General features: G+C 48.1%; 1 protein-coding gene and 1 long non-coding RNA gene across 7 annotated transcripts in view; one reads left to right on the forward strand and one right to left on the reverse strand.

Moving 5' to 3' along the window:
* CACNB4 (calcium voltage-gated channel auxiliary subunit beta 4) overlaps positions 1-20,303 on the forward strand; it is an 81,463-nt gene that overhangs the window by 52,066 nt on the left and 9,094 nt on the right. For 5 of the 6 annotated variants that reach the window (XM_085584076.1, XM_085584081.1, XM_085584080.1 and 2 more), the window contains 11 exons: positions 3,814-3,933; positions 4,198-4,320; positions 8,431-8,561; positions 9,316-9,392; positions 9,969-9,988; positions 10,097-10,177; positions 11,890-11,948; positions 13,938-14,047; positions 14,921-15,072; positions 15,487-15,582; positions 19,821-20,003. In XM_085584076.1, the coding sequence (XP_085440202.1) occupies positions 3,814-3,933; positions 4,198-4,320; positions 8,431-8,561; positions 9,316-9,392; positions 9,969-9,988; positions 10,097-10,177; positions 11,890-11,948; positions 13,938-14,047; positions 14,921-15,072; positions 15,487-15,582; positions 19,821-20,003 (1,152 nt within the window). The remainder of the gene's footprint in view (positions 1-3,813; positions 3,934-4,197; positions 4,321-8,430; positions 8,562-9,315; positions 9,393-9,968; positions 9,989-10,096; positions 10,178-11,889; positions 11,949-13,937; positions 14,048-14,920; positions 15,073-15,486; positions 15,583-19,820; positions 20,004-20,303) is intronic. The other variant, XM_085584077.1, reaches the window with a different exon arrangement.
* LOC146766859 (uncharacterized) lies at positions 14,807-20,026 on the reverse strand. The gene is made up of 2 exons (XR_014956437.1): positions 19,887-20,026; positions 14,807-19,281 (listed from the first exon to the last, which is right to left on the reverse strand). It is a non-coding gene; the product is annotated as an uncharacterized LOC146766859 (long non-coding RNA).

The raw sequence follows: 20,303 nt of genomic DNA on the forward strand, positions 1-20,303 counted from the left end.
GGCTGTCCCCAGCTGGGATTTTATCCCAACTGCCCACTGGCTGCGTGGGGCAGCTCTGCCTCTCCCAGCCCTTTGTGCCCTGTGGGTTTAGGGTGGGCTCTGTCCCTGCACTGCTGTGCCCAGCAGGAGCAGGCTGTGTGCCTGGGCACAGAGCGGGCACGGCTGCCCCCTGTGTGCCTGCTGTCTGCTCATTCCAGGGTGCAGGAGTGCCTGGCCTCATGGAGAGGGCAGGAGCTCTCTGCGAGCAGGGATGTTCCCCCAAAGGCTCTCCGGGCTGGGATGGACCCACAGCACCCTAAATCTTTTCAGGAGAAGCTGCCTGTCATCTGGCTGATTGGAGCTGCTAATGGATTGCTGCTTTAATTGCCCTAGCTGTGTGACAGAGCATTCCTTAGGGATGGAGGGAGAGCTGTGGATTTATGGCACTTGGGGAAAAATTACTTGCAAGCTCAGTAAGTCTTTATTTTTCAGCTGAAACAGCTAAAGGTTGATTATTTCTTCAGTGAGCACAAAGGCTGGACGTGGCTGGATGTTGTAGTGTCCAGGAAGAGGATTCATGTCACCTCCTCCTCCCTAAAATGCTGGGGCATCCCCATTCACCAGGAATATTGTGTCACCCTTTCCACCTTGGCACATCCTCCAGCAGCCTCACGTGCAAGGCCAGTCAGTGAGCAGGAGAATAAAAATGAACAGACCCACTGTTCTTTCTGCTTTACCCTCCTCCCTGGTGTTTTTGGGATTGCTTCAAACCTCCACGTTTCTAGCTAAGCTGAATTACACTAGTTGATGAGAGAAGGAGAAAATAAATAATAAATTGCACAGAAAATTAATTCATAGGATAAGGGCTGTTAAGTAAGCACTGAGTCTTTCATTGCCTTGAATAATGTAATTATCTAGAAAAGCCTGTTTCTTTCAAATTGCCAAATCTGGTGTCACTTGAACTCACTGAAGCCCCACTTGACAAAGTTCCTCTGTCTCCCAGAGGGTCGTGGGACTGGGGTTAGGTAAGGGTGGGATTGATTATTACTCCTCAAATGTTAGGTGTGAAACTGTGGGCACAGGTGATATCCCTAAATGTCCAGGCTGCTGCTCTAACCAGTGAGAAAACAAAGAAGTTAAAGGGTCTTTTTAGAGAATCCCAGAATCACCAAGGTTGGAAAAGCCCTTCAGGACTGAGTCCAACCTGTGCCCAGACCCTCCCTTGTCCCCAGCCCAGAGCACTGAGTGCCACATCCAGTCCTTCCCTGGACACCTCCAGGGATGCAGACTCCACCATTCCCTGGGCAGCCCCTTCCAGTGTCTGACCACTCTTTCCATTAAGAAATTCTTCCTTCAGGAACATCTTGGTGTACAAAAAAAAAAAAGGGAAATGGCTTTCCTCTTTCTTTTGCTCTCATTCCATATTGCATTCAGCAAGTAGGAGCTGTCAGAGCAGAACTCACTGCACTGGGTGCAGAGCAGACAGCAGTGTTTGTGTTGGATTGTTGGGCAATATTCTGTCAATATCCCACAATATTTCTGGCAATAATTCTGATCTGCAATCAAACATTTCAAGCAGAACCCAAAATCCAATACGAGTTTGGCTCCTTTTCTGCCCCTCTTGCTGCTATTTGCAGAACAGTGCCTGGTTTTCGGTGTGATGCTGCAGCTCAGCACCGTGTGAGTCACAGTCCTGGGGCTGCATCTTCCAGATAAGGCACTGCCTGTGGGGAAGGACTCGGGAGAGATCCTGCGGCTGGGATTGTACCAATCCCTGGCACTTGGCACACGGGCACTGCTCAGCCTGGCAGGGAGAGCAGCCGGGGGTGGCCTGGCAGCATCAGCTGCTCTGCCCGAGCCTGGGTTGTTCTCACAGCAGTAAATAACTCGCTCTTCAACACACACCAGTGCAAACCAGTGTGGGCACCGTGTGACCAGCACAGGGCTCTGCTCTGGTTAAATTCCTTCACTGAGCTAGGCTGGATCACCTCGGACCTGAGTGAGCAAACGACCAGCAGTGGTCCCTGGGCTGTGCCAGCCCGGTGTGACACAGCCCGGGGCAGTGCCCGTCCCTGTGCTGGCACTGCGGGGACACCGCCAGGGTGGGGACTGCTCTGGGACAAGGGAGACACTGAGGGGCTGGAGTGGAGCTGGGAAGGGGCTGGAGAATCCCTGAGGGAGCTGGGAAGGGAATGGAGAATTCCTGAGGGAGCTGGGAAGGGACTGGAGAATTCCTGAGGGAGCTGGGAAGGGAATGGAGAATCCCTGAGGGAGCTGGGAAGGGAATGGAGAATTCCTGAGGGAGTTGGAGAGGGGCTGGAGAATTCCTGAAGGAGCTGGGAAGGGAATGGAGAATCCCTGAGGGAGCTGGGAAGGGAATGGAGAATTCCTGAGGGAGCTGGGAAGGGGCTCAGCCTGGAGCCAAGGAGGATCCCCAGGGATCTTTTCCCTCTCTGGAATTCCCTGCCAGGAGGGGACAGCCGGGGGGATTTGGGATCATCCCAGGGAATGGGACAGGAGGAGAGGGAACGGCCTCAGGCTGGCCCAGGGGAGCTCAGGGTGGGACCAGCAGGAATTTCTCCATGGATAGGGGACACTGCTCCATTCCAGAGGAAGCAGAAGGAAGAGCAGGATGTGCAGCTTCTGAGCTGCTGCCAGCTCCAAATGCTTCTGTTCAGCCTGGGGATGCTGCACTTGTTCCAGCTCAGGACCCTGAACTCTGCATCTTCTCAGCCCTTCCCAGCTCTCCCTGGGTGTGGGATGTCCTGGAAGGAATTTTCTGCTGTGTTTAAAATCACAGCTGGGAGTGAAGCTCCTGTTGGTAAATCCTGGTTTTGGCCTGGAGGAAATCTGCCTTTCCCCAAATGAGTATGGAGCAAGGAAAGAGCACAGGCTCCTCAGTGGTTCTGAGCCAGAAGAATCCTGATGGATGTGGATTCACAGGGATGGACAGGGATCCACAGCAGTGGCCATGTATTCACAGCAATATTTAAGAATAGGTGACTTTCCATGGACAGTGAGAATATTGACTTCTCCAGTGTTTGTGCTGCAGGATATAAATCAATGAAAGGAGAAAAAAAAGAATAAGGATCCAATGCTGTAGACTGGCTCTGTTGGAACACAGAGCCACAGATTGATCAGGAGTAAATGTTCTCTGCTTTGCAAGGTTAAAGCCCTTTTTTTTACCCCTGGCCCCACACACATAAAGATCAGGTGTGTGGGATGCTGAGTCAAGCTGGTCTCTACAAAGAGAGGAACCAATCCACATTTAAGGGTTTGTCATGTATCCTGAAAAATGTCCCAAAAAATGGCAAAAAATCCAACTGTGGCAGCACCTTCTTTCCCGCCCTGCAGGCTGATGCTCTCTGCTGCTGCCTGAATGTGCTGGTTTCGTGTCCTATTGATACAGAGCTGTTGAGCAGCTTTAATAAAGTCGTTTTTGCCACTTTTCCCCCCTGGAAGGCCAGAACAAAGCTCTGTGTGAATGAGAACAAAGCCCTTACACAACGGAGCATATTTGTGGGGAGGGATGATTCAAACCAAGCTTTATAATTCCTTAATTATATTTGATGTGACCTAACCCTTGACAATCCTGAGTCTGAGGCTGTCAAACAGGATATGAACATTATAAAGATTTTTGGACAGTGCCCAGAGCTGAGCTGGATTTCACTGTGTCAGTAAGAAAGTGAAGGAGAGAGGTTTTCTCAGCATTTGTAAAACTCTCTCAAAAAATATGAAGAAACAAATTACTTTTAAAGTATTTTTTAAATTTGACTGGGGAGGGGGTTTCTGTTCCTTGCCTGTGTTTTCTTAGTGACCTAGGTTTCCTTTCAGGGCTCAGCAGATTCGTACACGAGCAGACCCTCAGACTCTGATGTCTCTTTGGAAGAGGACAGGGAAGCAATCCGCCAGGAAAGGGAGCAGCAAGCAGCCATCCAGCTTGAGAGGGCCAAGGTGTGTTCTTCTCACCAAGTCACGGGCCAGCTGCCTTCTGCCTGCTGGTAAAATTCACACTTTCTTTTGAAATACTTTGGCACTTGAGTCAAAGTATCTGCAGAGAAGATGTTTGGGGAATTTAGTGTAAATATCCTCCTCTAAGTAGGGATATTCTCCAGGGAGCTGAACTCTGCTGGCCTGGGTGAAATTATTAGGGCTGCATTTTTATGGATGAGAAGTTCCCAGTGTTTTTGATGTAATTTTTTTTTTTCCTGTTTGTAGTCCAAACCAGTAGCATTTGCTGTCAAGACCAATGTGAGTTACTGTGGGGCTCTGGATGAAGATGTTCCTGTCCCAAGCACTGCCATCTCCTTCGATGCCAAGGACTTCCTCCACATTAAAGAGGTAAAACCCAGGGAAAGGGGATGGGAAAGGGAATCTTCCTAAGGCCAAGAGCTTTGATTTGAATAGCTGAGCCATATCCAGGAGGGCACAGTGAGGATGAGCTGGTTCTTCATCCCTTGTGGAGTTCTGCACCCTGGAGTGCTTGTCCTGCCCTTTTGGAACACTTGGTGTTACCAGCATGTTGGAATTTCATCACACAGGAAGGAAATAATACCCTTTAAAGTGGTGGGTTCAGATTCTTTCCATCAGAACAAGTTTGTGATGGATCAGACATGGTGCAGGAGAAAGGGATTCCGTGGAGCACTAAGGATTCCATGGAGCAGCACCAGGTCATACCAGGTCTTCAAGAAAACACCAGATAGGCTCCCTTCCAGAGAGGAAGTAACACTTAGGATAATAGAGTAAGCAAAGAAAATCCTGAAGAGGACAGATGCAAAAATAAGGGATAAAATGGAATAAATGAGCCCTGAGTATAGCTTTGGTAGAGAAAATTGCATTTTATTGCATGCTGAGCATATTTTATGCAATTTTTTATCTGAAGTGAGCCCTCCACATTTGCATAACCCCCTGTTGTGCTGTGGATTGGTACAGAAGCTTGCAGCTTGCAAAAGCACTTTTTCATCTCTGCATTTTGGGTTTATTTTGGGGTGTTCAGTGCTCATCTGTGTCTTTCTTTGAACACGTGTTCATCATCACTCCAGAGCACTGATCTCCCTTAGACAGAGCACATTCAGGAGGAAAACACCTGCTGCTGCCCCTCCTCTGCTGCTGGAACAGGGAATTGCTTCACACCCCCTCTCCCTGAGAGGGAAAGGCAGTAAATTCCCTTTTTCCAGTTTTTAATCTTGGTTTTCCTGGACATGGCCACCTTTTTTGTCAGGGCACTGATTGACTTACTCACTCATGCCCTGTACATTTTTCCAGACAAGTGTCCCAAATCCATATCTTGGCATTCCATGAGTTGTCTCCCAAGGTCTAAAAAACTGGGATCACACTGCCACTGAGCTGGAAACCATCTGGGTACTGGTGTTTGTCAGCTCAGCCTGCCAGGAGCTGGAACTCAGCAGGATTTGGGGAATGGTTCCCCATGCTGCAAAAAGGCTTGGCAGGATTTGTTTTTCAGTGATTCCAGGTTTTGGAATGTTGCTGAGCTGGGTCACCCTCTGGCAGGATGGAGCAGAGGCCCTGAGTGAGGAGCTGCTATTTTGAGGCTGTGTCCTGTATGTCTCATCTGTCTCCTCCAAACCATACATTGTGTGCCTGCTTAAAGGATGAAATGGCACCAATTCCTGACAGAGCAGAAGGAATCATGGGCATGGCAACCAGGGAGGGAACGTGCTCCTCCCACACACAGAGTAACCGAGGGGAGGGAGTGACCTAATGCAGATAAATCCCGTGCTCCTCACTGCAGCCTTGGCATTTGTGTGTTCAGATGCTCTCAGCATAGCCCAGACTGGTTTGGGATGGAAGGGACCTTAAATGGGCAGGGGCATTTCCACTGTCCCAGGCTGCTCCAAGCCCTGTCCAGCCTGGCCTTGGATACTGCTCTGGCCACCTGTGTTAGGGACTCCCCATCCTCCCAGGCAGGAATTCCCAATTCCCAACATCCCATCCATCCCTGCCCTCTGACAGTGGGAGCCATTCCCTGTGTCCTGTCCTTCCATCCCTTGTCCCCAGTCCCTCTGCAGAGGGGCTGATTCTGATTCCATGTCTAGAGGCATCACTGAGAGGTCCACGAAGAGATTCCCATGGCCAGGCTTTACCTTTAAAGACAAAATGAAGCAGGCAGTGCCCTTGGAGCTCAGATTTTGCAGGGATTGGTTTTGTAGAGTCAGACTGGTTTGGGTTGGAAGGGACCTTAAAGCCCACCCAGTGCCACCGCCTGTCCTCCAAGCCCTGTCCAGCCTGGCCTGGAACACTTCCAGGGATGGGGGCTCCACAACTTCTCAATTCACTGATTTCCAACAGTAGGATGCTGAATCCTGAAGGATATGCCTGGTTCACAAACTGGAAGTAATTCTGTAATTTAACATACTTCAGATAAAGCTTTGCTCACTGCCACTGTCTGAATCAAGGTCAGAAGAGCGGGAGGAATAAATACTTAGTTGGAATGATCAAATAATGGAACCTCATGCCTAAATATATAAAAGAGGATAACGAGGTTTTTCAGCATAGGAGGATTGCATTCCCTTAGTTTTTATTACATGTTAATATTTATGATTGGGTTAATGTTCAGATATCTGGGTTGATAAAAACCCATCTGTTTTTCAGGGCTGAGGCTCTGTGTTTCAGTCATCACCAGGCACTGCTGCACCTTTGACAGCAGGGCCTCAGTGTTCCAGCAGGAGGTGAAGCCTTGCAAATGTGGAGCCAGGAGCAGGGATGATCTCGAAGATGAGATCTCTGTGATGGCTTTTTCCTCCAGGCAGACAAACAAAACCCATTCACTCGTGCTGCTCTTAATGACTCCAGAGTCAGTTGTGAAAAGCAATGTTTCTTTTGAACACCGAGCTGCCTAATGAAGCAGAACAGAGGAGAGGCTTTTCAGATACTTTTCTTCAAAAGCTCTGCTGGCAGCAGCTACAACAAATCCTTTTCCACTCTAATATCCATCAGGATCCTGCTTTTCATTTTGCCATCATTAGGGACAGACCAGACTTTCAATAAAGCAGAAAGATATATGTTACTAAAGGTCAATGATAAAATGCTGTGCTTTAGGTATATATTAAAGTTTCTTCCTAAAAGTGAATTTTTCTTCATCTGTCATAACCTGTTAATAACATTCCTACAAGCACCTGGAGAGGAAGAAGGGAAAGTGGTGATCTTTTGTCTAGACCATTAAATATGACAAATAATATTCGATGGGAAGCTGAAGGTGTTATTTTTATGTTTGCTGCTGGGAGGTTGTTTGGTGGCCTCAGCTCAAAGAAATAGTTTCTGTTCATTAAATCAACCTTGAAATTAAATCAGCAAGGGCCTGGACAAGGGGAAATGGCCTCGGTGCTCTGCTCTCACACATGAGCCTGGCTCATTATCCAGTGTGGAGTTAAGGAGTGTGGGTAACTGTTGGGAAGGATCAAAGTTTAACAAGAAAGTCTGACAGATAAGTGTGCTTGGCAGAAAGCTCTCTGAATGTAGAACCTGAGAACAGAACAGAGATGGAAGCAAGTTTTGATACAGAAGAATAATAGATGTGTCAATTGGGGATTGCTGAGCCAGTCTTGCTGGACAACTAAGATGGCAAAGGGTGTGTTGAGTTGGAAAGAGATTTTATGGCTTAGAGCAAAGGATGAGGTGACCACAAACAAAAGGGTATTTTTACCAAGCAGAAAGATACCACAGGCCACGTGGTGATGTGGCAAGTAGAAAAAAGGTCTAAAATTTTCCATTGCAAGAAAACTGAAAAACAGCTTTAAGCTTAAACTGTGACATACTAATTCATGTGACTGGGCAGTATTAGCCATAATATGGTAATGACAGTAGTTATGATAGGCTACAGGTAAAAGTTAAGGTACAGATTTGTTGCATCATTTCTGAGAGAGAGAGGGCATGATTTATGTTTGGAATGAGATTTGAGCTATTCCAGTCCAGGCCTCAGATTTGGGCCTTGTGAAGCCTTCCAGCCTCTGACACAGTTAGAAATGAAGAGTTTGTGGCGCAGTTAAAAATTGTATTCAGGTGTGATGGGGGGCACTGGGCTGTCTGGGTGTGAAGTAGGACAGGTTTATAGTGTAAGGTTTAGACCACCTTAAGACAAAGATAAACAATGTCAGCTTGCAAATCAGAGTGCCTTTGTAAACTGTAAGCTATATAGATTTGTATATAAACTGCCATTTCTCTTGAATAATAATTAATCATATTGGGTGGATGTGCATTCTGTCCTGTCCAGCTTTCCCATTTTATGAGGTCCCTGGCTTTGCAGGTTGGTTCTTCTGTATTAAGATGCTCAGCAAAGAAAAGTACATAATGCATTGTAACCAAACCTGAAGGGTCTCCAGGCCTGTGTGCAGCTGGAGCTGACAGCTGGGGCCGTGGCTCTGTCCCCCGTGACCCTGCACTGCAGAAACACCTGGGAGGGGCTCTGGGAGCTGGAACCTTGCTGTGTTGCAGAAATACAACAACGACTGGTGGATAGGGAGGCTGGTGAAGGAGGGCTGCGAGATCGGCTTCATCCCCAGCCCGCTGCGCCTGGAGAACATCCGCATCCAGCAGGAGCAGAAGAGGGGCCGCTTCCACGGAGGGTGAGCACAGCCTGCCCTTGGCAAATCACCTCAAATCCTTCCAAAGGTCACCCCGCTGCTGCTTTATTGCAGGGCATTTGCAGTGTTGGGGTTGGCATTCCCGCTGGAGGTACGGATTTGCGGGGAGCGGGAGATGTTGGTGATGACAAATAAAAATGGGTTTGACTTCAGGAAAGAGCAGTGAGGGATAATGACAGGGATTTTTGAGAGTTTTGTGTGCCTGTGGCCTTAAGTCAACTTGGTGCTCAGAGTCTCCCAGATTTTTCCCAGCTTTTCTTAGGTTGTGGTGTTTTATTTGCTTTTTTTTCCTTTTCTCTCCATTTTGGCCCAAACCAGACATGTCAGACTTTGTAAGATCAGCTTTGCCATCCTTTATTCTTCCAGCTTGAGGTTTTTGAGACCCTGCCAGACCTGGAGATGGCAAATCACTGGAAAAAGGTCTGGGAGATAAACCTGGGAAATGCTTTCAGAATGGTTGAACAGCATCCAAATTTCTTCTATAATTTTTGACACAACTTCAGGGGCAGCCAGTGGGTCTCAATACACAGGGAAATGACTTGAGTTTAGTGAGCTGTTCCTGGGATTTGTATAGTAAAATTCCATATTATCATGACAAAACAGTTAATATTTACCTTTTTTAGTTAGAGTCATTTATGTTTTTATAACCTTGTGATTCCTCGTGGGACAATTCCTCCCCAAAACCTCCCACATTTTGGGGTGCCTGGTGTTAATGGGGATCTTTCTGCTGCTGTAGGAAATCCAGTGGGAATTCTTCTTCAAGCCTTGGAGAGATGGTTTCTGGCACATTTCGAGCCACACCTACAGCCACAGGTAGGACAGGATTTTATCAAGGAAACCCTTGCTAATAACTCTGTTTAAAAACCCTACGTGAGAAATGCAGGTTGTTCCCTTTGCTGAGTTACTGAGATGTTTTCCAGCAAAGTGTTTGCATGCACAGGGGAGGAGAGCAGCTATTCCCAGCCTGCAGGAGTTGCTGAGGGCTGGGAAAAATCCTTGGGAGCAGGACGGAACACTTGGGAACACTTTAATGCACAGAATACCCAGTTAAATGTGTAGAATACCCAGTTTAATGCACAGATTTCCCAGTTTAATATATGGAATGCCCAGTTAAATGCACAGAATGTCCAGTTCAAAGCACAGATTGCCCAGTTTAAAGTATAGAATGCCCAGTTTAATGCACAGAATGCCCAGCTCAATGCACAGATTGCCCAGTTTAATGTGTAGAATACCCAGTTTAATGCACAGAATGCCCAGCTCAATGCACAGATTGCCCGGTTTAGTCAGGCCTGAGCAGAGGGAGGTGCTCAGACAGAAATTAAAGTGCTTTGGCAAAGGGATTTTGGTTGCCTGGGTTTGTTTTAACCAAGTTCTCATTTGGTCTTCTAGCAAAACAGAAACAAAAAGTGGTAAGTAATGCTTTTGTTTCCATTTTATTTCCTCCTACTTCATAATTGCCAGGATTTCCCTATGGATTTGTTTGACTGATGATCTGAAGGATTGTCTTTTCCCTCTAGACAGAACATATTCCTCCCTATGATGTAGTGCCATCCATGAGACCTGTGGTGTTGGTGGGCCCATCACTCAAAGGCTATGAGGTATGGACTGAGATGTTTGCAATTAATTCAACTTTCATTAACCCTGATCATCCTCAGTAATTCTGTGTGTGCCTCAGTGCAACTGGTTTATGATAATTTCAAGTGATGTAGCTTAAATAATTATCAAAATGTTCTGTAAGAGCTAAGAGTTACTTCTGACTTGTACTGTTTTAAGCACAGTGCAAATCCATTCTTTTCAGTGCACTCATTCCTGATCAAATCAAGTAAAAAATAAAATTTGTGTCTGCTACAAGAAGTCAAATTAATGAGCTGGACTCTACACATGAAAAATGCTCATCAAACCAGCCCGTGCTCTGAACTTAATTAGCAAAACATTTGAAGGAGCTTCTTTGTTGTTTTCCTTTTTTCACTTTATTAATAAATTCAAATATTTTGCAAAGAAACCTTCAACCCTAGTAAAAGATTGTCCAGGTGGAAATGGGCAGGATAACGTGCCCAGATAACCAGGACAGCCTTTTTTGGGCTGCTCCAGACTCAAGTGAGCATTTACCACGTGCTGAACCAGCAGAGACTTCGAGCAGGGCAGTTTAGGGAGCTCAGCCATCTGGGAAGTGCTGAACCAGGAACTAAATGAACATAAAATCAAAGATACACTTCATTAAGCTTAATTAATGTTGTCAGTAATTTATAGGATATTATTAAATAAATTTGAATGGTTCTTTTTGGGAGGTGACAGCCCTGGCATAATGCAGTGTTCTGAAATTGTTTTTATGTGAGAGTGACTGAAGGTGCAGCTCAGCAGAGCAGGTACTTCATGTTCTGCTCTCTGCCTTTTAATTTGATGGGGAAGTTTTTTGACAGGAGTAAATTCCCTCTGTGCTGCACCACAGATCAATTTACCTCTCCAGTTTGGAGGGGAGAGAGGCTGTTGGTTCATAAAAACCTCTTCAAATCTGCCACTCTGTCTCTTTCTTTGAATAATACAACACTAAACACAACACCTTGAACATACAAATGTGTGGACATGGTAACACAGAATATTAATTTCAATAACAAAAATACTTGGATCTTACATGGGGGAATTTATTTTGACTGGTTTTTCCTGGCTAAATGCTGAAGGAATCGGTTGGAAGGAGAGAAATAAACTGGCAGAGAAGCCTGGGGGCTTTGATGAAGCTGCTGTCCGGCCTGGCAGATAATAATTGTCATCCTGAGCTGTCCTGCAAAGGACAAGGAGCTGCCCAATAAATCAGATGGCAGAGATGACAGCTCTTGGGGCTGAGCAGCTCAGCTCTGTTCCCAGCTCCAGCAGTGGGAACATCCCATTTTTCTGCTGTCATCCCTCTGGGAGAGCAGTCCCCCAGCAGGACAGATCTCATCGCTCACGTCTGAAGGCGGCTGTAACAGCGTTGTGTAGGAAAAGCCCCAGTGCTCTGCTCAGCCATCATCCCCCAGCTGTGCCCTGTGTGCAGCTCTGGGAGTGGTGCTGGATGTGAAGGGGCTGAGCAATGCTCAGTGCAGCTCAGGACAGGAGCACACAGAGGGACAGCTCTGCACTTGGGCCGGTGAGTCAGGAAACTCCCAGGGATTTATAGGCGAGTGCTGTGGCAGGGCGTGGCGCTGGGGTGGTTCTGCCCAGCAAGGGTGTGGATTGTTGGCTGGATCCCTGCCTTCTACTCACCTCTTTCCTTCCTTTTGGCTTCTTTCTCTCCCTGTCCATCCCCCTGCTCAATCTTCTCCCCTCTGCCAAGGTGACAGACATGATGCAGAAAGCTCTCTTTGACTTCCTGAAGCACAGGTTTGATGGGAGGTGAGAAACTCTGTCCTTCTCATGCTGCTTTGCCCATGTGTTACTAACATTGCAGTCAATTATGTTATTTTTTTCAATGCCAGAGGGTTTGCTGCATGATCAAAGCTGAATTTCTGGCTTTGTGTCACCACTGAAGAGTGGGACAAAGCTTATGTGTTTCTAGGGGTGCACGTCTGCATTTCTGCTATGGCTGGGCTAGGATTTCTTAGTTTAACACAAGAATTCTCAGTGTCTTCCCAACACCTAAGAAAAATCGGCTCTAAAATATTCCTTATATGAGATTTTATTTTGACTGCCCTAAGTAGGGAAAAATACTTAAAAAGGTGGTTGGAAGAAGGAAATGCTGAGAAATAAAACACAGCAAAATAATTGTAAGGAGGGGTCATCTTCAGCTGGAGCATTTCCTGGTGAGCTGCAGAGGATAAACTGGATTTCCTTGCTAGGAGCACTGGCTTGGTCCATGGCATCACCTCAGTCCTTGTAGGTGTCTGCTGCATCTCTGGCATGTTCTGCCCTTCCCAGTTAGTTCAGGATATTCCAGCTGGGAAAAGAAGCTGTTCTGGTAACACGTAACACTAAGTCAGGTTTGAAATACCCAAACCACCAGGGCAGGGAAAATGAAATTCTGTAGAAGAGCTGGAGCAGGATTTATGGATTTTAGGAGTGAGGAGGCGGCAGTGCTGAACTGATCCCTAAACAGCTCAGAGAGAACGTTTAATGATCAACTTCTGTGCAAAGTATCTCCTCTCCTGGTCTGTTCTGAGCTGCTCAGCTCAAGTGATTTTCTGGAAGTCCTAATTCCATCAGCACTATTGGCAGCTGGATCAGGTGGGAGTATGAAATTTCAGCAGTGGAGAGCTCAGTGCCACCAGCAGCCTGAGACCATCGATTTTAGCTCTGAGGAGCTCAGGAAAAAGCTTCTTCTTGGTCCTTCTGCCAACTTCTATGGCTATGTGGGCTTTGTCCTCCCTCCCTTGTCTTTCTTCTTTCTTTCTTTCCATCTCTTCTGCAGTTTTGGGAGACATCCACGTTACCAAGAAAGGAGCTGAGTGTCCAAGGAAGAGTCTTTCCAAAGGCATTGGAGAGACCTGACTCCTTCCCTGCCTCTGAACTCCCTTGGCCTTGCCAGCTCCTTCCTTAGTAACTGCAAGCTCCCCTGCTGGCCAGTGAGCCCAAGACCCACAATCCATTCATTTCTATTTTAAACTCATTTTTACTTTTGGCCTCCACGGTACACATTTATTTCTGTATTATGCAGAAAAATAACTGCACTTCTTTTTAACGCTGCAGCTGAAAATTCCACTTGGAGCTGCATAAATCTTAGGTTCTGTGCAAAAGCTGCTGGTCATTCCCAGCTTGATTTCTTTCCATTTTTCCTGGCTCCTTGGCTCATCCCAGGCCTCCTAATTGAATTTGACATGAAGGGATTGTGTGGCCTTTTCTTTGTAACATTTTGTGCCTTTCTAACTCGCTGACAGATGAAGTAAATGAACCACCTGCCTTAAGTTAAAGAGGTGCAGTGAAGTTAAACTTGAGTTCAGGCAGTCCAGGGAGCTCCACTTCCTTTTCTCCTGCTCACCCCAGCCCTGGCACAGCTCCCTGCCAGCTGGGCTGGGTTTACTCCTGGTGTAACTCTGGGGGAAGAGGAAGTGGTGCTACATTGCAGCTCCCTTGTTCTTAGTGCCCCGAGCCTCACATAACTCACAGCATTTATGGCACTGTGTAAATTCATGCAGGAGATGAGTGAGCTGGGACGAGGAAAGTTCATTAATGCACTTAGGAGAATAGCAGGAACTCCATCCCAGGGCTCAGGGAATAGGAAATACATCCCAGTTCTGTTCAGTTTGTTCTTTAATGATGCCATAACTCATCTGGAAACGTGCCTGAGTGTGTTTGGTTGTGTTTGCCCTTTGGAATGGGCTGTAGCTGTGGAAAACGGGCTGTGGGAATCCCACTCCTGTGTTTGTGTGTGCTGTGCTCTCCCGCCAGGATATCCATAACCAGAGTGACAGCTGACATCTCCCTGGCCAAGAGGTCTGTGCTCAATAACCCCAGCAAGAGGGCGATCATCGAGCGCTCCAACACCAGGTCCAGCCTAGGTGAGGCCCTGGCACAGCTGAACTCAGCCTGTGCTTGCACACAGGGGGCAGGACACGATTCCAGCCTGAGCTGGAAGGGACCCACAGGATCATGGATCCAGCTCCTGGCCCAAAACCCCACCCTGGGCACCCCTGGAGCACTGCAAACCTTCCTGCACCTCTGGCCATGCCCATTCCCTGCCCAGCACCCTCTGGGGGAAGAGCCTTGCCCTGAAATCCAACCTGACCCTGCCCTGGCTCAGCTCCAGCCATTCCCAAGATCACAGCAGTTGTGCAGATTTAAATGTGTCTACAGCCTTTTACTGCATAATCCTGAGCTATCCTCTCAGCTCCTTCTCCTTCCCAGCCCTGTGCTTCTAATTCCACAAGGATCCAAAGAGCTTTCACTTCTCCAGCCAAGGAAATGTCATTCCTGATCCTGGGACCAGTTTTGTGTTTAATTTTGAGCAGTTACAGCTGAATTTTGCCATCTGGCTGTGAGACTTTGGGTCTTGCTCCTCTCCTCAGTGTCAGGACTGATGGGGAGCAGTGGCCTGTGGAATTTTTATTTGGACTCCATGATCTTGGAGGTCCTTTCCAACCCTAATGGATCTGTGATTGTGTGATTCTTTCTTGCACAAGGGTGGAAATTTCTGTGAGTCACGTGCATTCCAATATCCTGCTCTCTGGGACACCTTCCCAGGATCTGAGAGGAGTTGGGTTTGGTAAAAAAAAGAACCCAAATTCCAAATCTCTGCCATACTGAGTGACTGCTTGCACTAGAGGTAGAGGTAACAGGTTATTTTATGGCAATGCAATCAATTCACATATGGAGTCTGTGACAGTGAGGGTATTTTATCCCAGTGGTTTCACCTGCTTTGTTTTCCTTTGCAGCTGAAGTGCAGAGTGAGATTGAAAGAATCTTTGAGCTGGCCAGGTCCTTACAGCTGGTTGTCCTGGATGCAGACACTATAAATCACCCTGCACAGCTTATCAAGACATCTCTAGCACCAATTATTGTCCATGTGAAGGTGTCCTCTCCAAAGGTAATTCCTCACCCTAAGATCCAGGAGGGAGCTGGAGGGCAGGGTGGGAATGGGCAGTGTGGAATCTGCACCTGAAAAGAAGTGACATAATATACTGCTGGTGTGCTACAGTCCATCCAGAAATCCAAATAATTCTATATAAATATAATTTTCATGCTTCCCTATTGTCAGAAATAAGTCAGGACTTAAAGTAGGATAAAGCAGAAATGTACTTGAAATTTTTCAGGGGCTCAAACGTGATCCAGAGGGAAATGTTCTCAGTTCTCAGAGGGGTTATCAGAAAGGTTTGGGATATTCAAGGGCAATATTCTATGGAGAGCTTCTGTTCTTGGTAATCCCTCAGGGGGATGTCAGGCTGAGCTTTAGGGAGATGAATGATCCTTAAACTCACCTTTTGCCCTTTCCTCCTGGCAGGTTCTGCAGCGACTGATCAAGTCCAGAGGGAAGTCACAAAGCAAACACTTGAACGTCCAGTTGGTGGCAGCTGATAAACTTGCACAATGCCCACCAGTAAGTACAGAGGAGAGGCTGAAGAGCTCCTGCTTTGTGGAATTCTGATGATTGCTGCTGTGCTGATCCCTGTGCAGAGCTGGGCCCATCCATTATCACTCCCTGGTGGTGCTCACACGGCCCTGCACTTGTGAGACACAAAGTGCTGCAGACTTTCATCCTGGTTATCTCCTGCCCCGGGTTTGTTTTGGTCTTTGGCAGGGTGACAGGGCAGGAATGACTTGGAGGGGACAACAAATCTGTTCATTGGCAAATTACATCATCTGTGGAGCTGCAGCTCCCAGAGGGACAAAGTCTGGGTTTGGAGAGGCCTCCCCTCACTGCACAGGGAGTGTGTGGAAAGAGAAAGGGGAGTGTGCAGGCATGTGAGCCCTGCTCCTGATCCTGCAGGCCATCCCAGTCACCTCATCAAAGCACAGCCACTGCTCTCCCAGCTCCTGATCAAAGATCTGCCCCTCTCCTGCAGTCCTGAATTCCTGCTGATGGAGCAGGGCTCATGGGCAGGGCTGTAGGAGAGGCTCTGCAGGGGTTTGGACAGGGCAGCTCCGAGCTGCTTTTAGTTTTGAAAGCCACACCTGGTTTGTGGGACAGAGGAAGAGGAAATGGGCTTGGATGTGGCTTTGTGTGGGATCTCTGTGGGATATTGGATGGGAGTGCAGAGTGCAGAGGTACCAGAGCAGTGACAGCTTCTCTGGGCAGCCTGTTCTCCTGCAGATCTCAGCTGTGTTACATTTCTCAAATGGAATTTATTTATTACTGACTTGTGATCTCTTAAAATGCTGCTGGGTTATTCCTGTGAGCCATCCAGGTCCCACTAACCCAACCAGAGTTGTAACTCTCCTGGAGAACAAAGTGATCCCTCTAAAACACATCCCTTCCCAGCTGCTGATGGGTGTGAGCTGAGGCACTGGCTGCAGCTGCCCCTGTTTGTGGTGTTTCCCCTGAGCTTACACACAGAACTGCCCTCTGCACGTTGTCCTGTGTGAAGGGTGTTACCTCTGGCACCTGCACACACAACCCTGGGCAGTTTCACAGCCTTTTTTTGCTCTTTATGCAGTGATTTCCTCTTGCTCAGCTTCACTTCACTCACATCAGCTGAAATGAGAGAAGTTACCAGAGAAGCTGTGGCAGTGTCCCAGGCCAGGCTGGACAGGGCTTCAAGCACCCTGGGGTAGTGGAAGGTGTCCCTGCCCTTGACAGGGGTGGATGAGCGGATTTTTTAGGTCCCTTCTAACTCGTGGGATTCCCAGATTCCATGAAATAATCCATGTGGGGTGCATTGTGGCACCTGGATTGTCCATCCCCAGATTTACTGAACTCTGCCTCAACACGCAGGCCTGGAATTGCATTCCAGTGCTGAAGGCAGCCAGGTGAGGCCCCACCTGGATCAGGAAAGCCTCTCTAAAAGTTTCAGCCATGAAGCCAGCCCTGCTCCCAGGCTGTTCCCACCCTGCCCTGCCCAGGAGCTGCTCACAGACCAGCTCAGCACTTTGCACTGGTGATGGCAAGGAAGTGAGTGCTGACTTTGAGCTCTCCCAGAGAGGTGGCAGTCTGGCTTGGCTTGAAATTAAAGTTGGCCCGTGGTTTAATTAAGTGAAAGTTCATTGCTAAGAGCAAAGGCACTGCTCCCTCTCTCCCTCATCCCTCCTGCAGCTCAGATTCCTGCAAGAGGAGAATTTGGAGTGTTGGTTTAAAGGGAAGGTCCTTGCACAGGCTGCAGTCCTCTGTTCTCTGCTGAGAGGCAGCCATAAGGAATGAGCTGGTGCTGCATGTCTAGACATTGTAAAAATAGCTGTAAAAATAGCTGTCTCTTTGGGCATATTTGAGCTCAGGAACTGCTTTCATTATTAATTCCTAATCTGCCTCTGACACTGCTCAAACCAGTGTTGGGCCCTGCAGGACACAGGAATATTGCAGGACACAGGAATATTTCAGGCCTCCAGGAACATTGCAGGGCTCCAGGAACGCTGCAGGACACAGAAACATTGCAGGGCTCCAGGAATATTGCAGTACACAGGAATATTGCAGGGCTCCAGGAGCATTGCAGGACACAGGAATATTGCAGGGCTCCAGGAGCATTGCAGAACACAGGAATATTGCAGGGCTCCAGGAATATTGCAGTACACAGGAATATTGCAGGGCTCCAGGAACACTGCAGGACACAGGAATATTTCAGGGCTCCAGGAATATTGCAGGGCTCCAGGAACACTGCAGGACACAGGAGCATTTCAGGGCTCCAGGAACATTGCAGGACACAGGAGCATTTCAGGGCTCCAGGAACACTGCAGGACACAGGAATATTTCAGGGCTCCAGGAACTTCACTGCAGGAACATGACAGGGCTCAAGGAAACACAAACTTACAGCCTTCAATCCACTGCTCCTCAGCAGTTCATCATGGTTGTTATTTTTTGAAACTTCTGAATTCATGCCCATGCTAAGAGAGGGTACAAACCCCTCTGGTCTATTTGACACAACCTAAAAGGTACCTGAGATTATACAGCAACAAAATTCAAGTGCTTTGGTTAATTAAAATACAATTAGGATATATCTACAAGTTGAAATTCTTCCTCCTCTCAGGTACACAGTGGTTCTACAGCAAACCAAAAGAAATATCAGAGGACAGTGGCCAGTCACCAGGAGCTGGGAATACTCTGTGGAATTTCTGTGCATGGAAGAACATCTTGCAGAGGAGCTGCTTTACTCCATGCCCCTCACAAACAGGGATCTCCCTAAAAGATGATTTCCTGCCAAATATGTGGAAACAGAACAAACCCAGCTGAGGGATGAGCAGAGCTGTTAAATGCAGGAGAAAAGCTGAGTGGTTCTCTGTCATTTATTCTGTGTCACACACTGCAGTCAGGGTCCTGCCAGGGCTGCAGCTCCTCCAGGCACAGCCTGAGAGGCTCCCAGTCCAGTGTTACTGTGCAGGGGAATATTCAAAGGGTCACAGTTGTTAAAGAGTCCTAAATACAGTTTAATTCTTTGTTTAAGAAAACACGTTGCACTCCCAAGTGCTTAATTTCAATCTTTTCCAAAGCAAAGTATATGCAAACAAACCACATTATTTTATTTTCTAATTTAACTGTGGTTTAATTGATAACTTCTTACACAAGTGATAGACTGGAGTGTGTGGTGCATCAACATGTGAGTGAATAGCAAAAGAGTAAAAGCAGTAAATAAAGGAGCAAAAGAAAAGCAATAAACACTAAACTGGATGCAGTGTTAGGAATATTCTGATTAGAAGGAAACTCCCCTTTGCTGGCAGAGGAGGAAACTTTTCTGTGCCATGCTGGGAAGAGTGAATAAATGAAAAAAAGAAGAAAAAATGCTTTATTATTTTAAAGCTTATTTTGAGAGCTGTAAAAACAGGTGGAAGAGAGCAGCCTGTGGTTGATGCCGGCTGCCCTTTATACCCACAGCACCTGCACTTATTTTCCATTTCCTGTGCTGTTCTCACAGTATTTTGCAAAGTTAAGATTCGAGATGAGATAGGAAGTTGAACTGCTGAAAACAGGGCTGTGACTCTCTCTCGAGGGGCTCTGCTGGTTCTGGCAGGTTGGAGGACAGGCAGGCATGGAGGTGGTTGCAGCCAGCACATGGAGGAGGTGTCTGGAGAATTCCCTGAGGCAGGAATGCTGCTGCTGTCAGGGCTGCCTGCTGCCTTCACTGCCGTGGGAATGCTTTTAGGGACATCAGCTCTGGAAGGAAATAAATAAATTGAAGAGCTTTGTGCCCAGGAACAGAAGAGGGCTCATGCAACACCCAGGGACTGAGGGACAGTGTCCAGTGGCTCCTGAGGGCTTTGGCTCTTGGTCACCTTCTAAAGCCTCTTGCACCATTTTCCTTTCCAGCCATGGAACCACAGAATGGTTTGGGGTGGAAGGAACCTCAAACCTCATCCAGTCCCAGGCCTGCCACGGGCAGGGACACCTCGCACTGTCCCAGGGTGCTCCGAGCCCCATTCAGCCTGGTCTTGGACGCTTCCAGGGATCCGGGGGCGGCCACAGCTTCTCTGGGAATTCCATGACGGGGGCAGGAATTCCTGCCCGGTGTCCCATCCCTCGCTGCTGTGTTTCAGTGTGAATCCAAGCCCCCTGTCCCTCCCTGCTGTCACAGCAAGCTCCCAGCTCCATCCCCTCTCCCAGCTGCGATTCCCATTCACGAACAGCTCCAGGGCTCGGCGTGGCCCATCCCCGCGTGTCCCCTGCCGTGACCGCGTGTGTGTCCCTGTGCCCAGGACATGTTCGACGTGATCCTGGACGAGAACCAGCTGGAGGACGCCTGCGAGCACCTGGCCGAGTACCTGGAGGCGTACTGGAGAGCCACGCACAGCAGCGCCGCGCCCGTGACGCCCCTGCTGGGCAGGAGCCTGGGGCCCTCGGCGCTGTCCCCGTACCCCGCCGCCATCTCCGGCCTGCAGGTAGGAACGGGCCCCGGGGCAGCCCGCAGCCCGCTCTGCCGGCCGGGGGCTGCGCTGCCGCCGCCGCCTGCCCGCGAGCCGGCGCCGCCTCGGGGCTGCAGCCAGGGAGGAGGCGGCTCCTCGGCCGTGCTCTGCCTTTAGCGGCAGGTAAAACAGCCAGCCGTTTCCTAGCAGTCAGCTCTGTTGTGATCCCTTTTATCTACCCGCGTAACTTCACCAAATATTCACTTTTGGGTGGAAAAGCTTGTTCTTTGAGTGTGAATAAAAGACATTATTTTTTTATTTTTTTTACCCATTGGA

This window comes from Lonchura striata, chromosome 7 (genome assembly GCF_050655825.1).
Source record: "Lonchura striata isolate lonStrDom1 chromosome 7, ASM5065582v1, whole genome shotgun sequence".
NCBI lineage: Eukaryota > Metazoa > Chordata > Aves > Passeriformes > Estrildidae > Lonchura > Lonchura striata.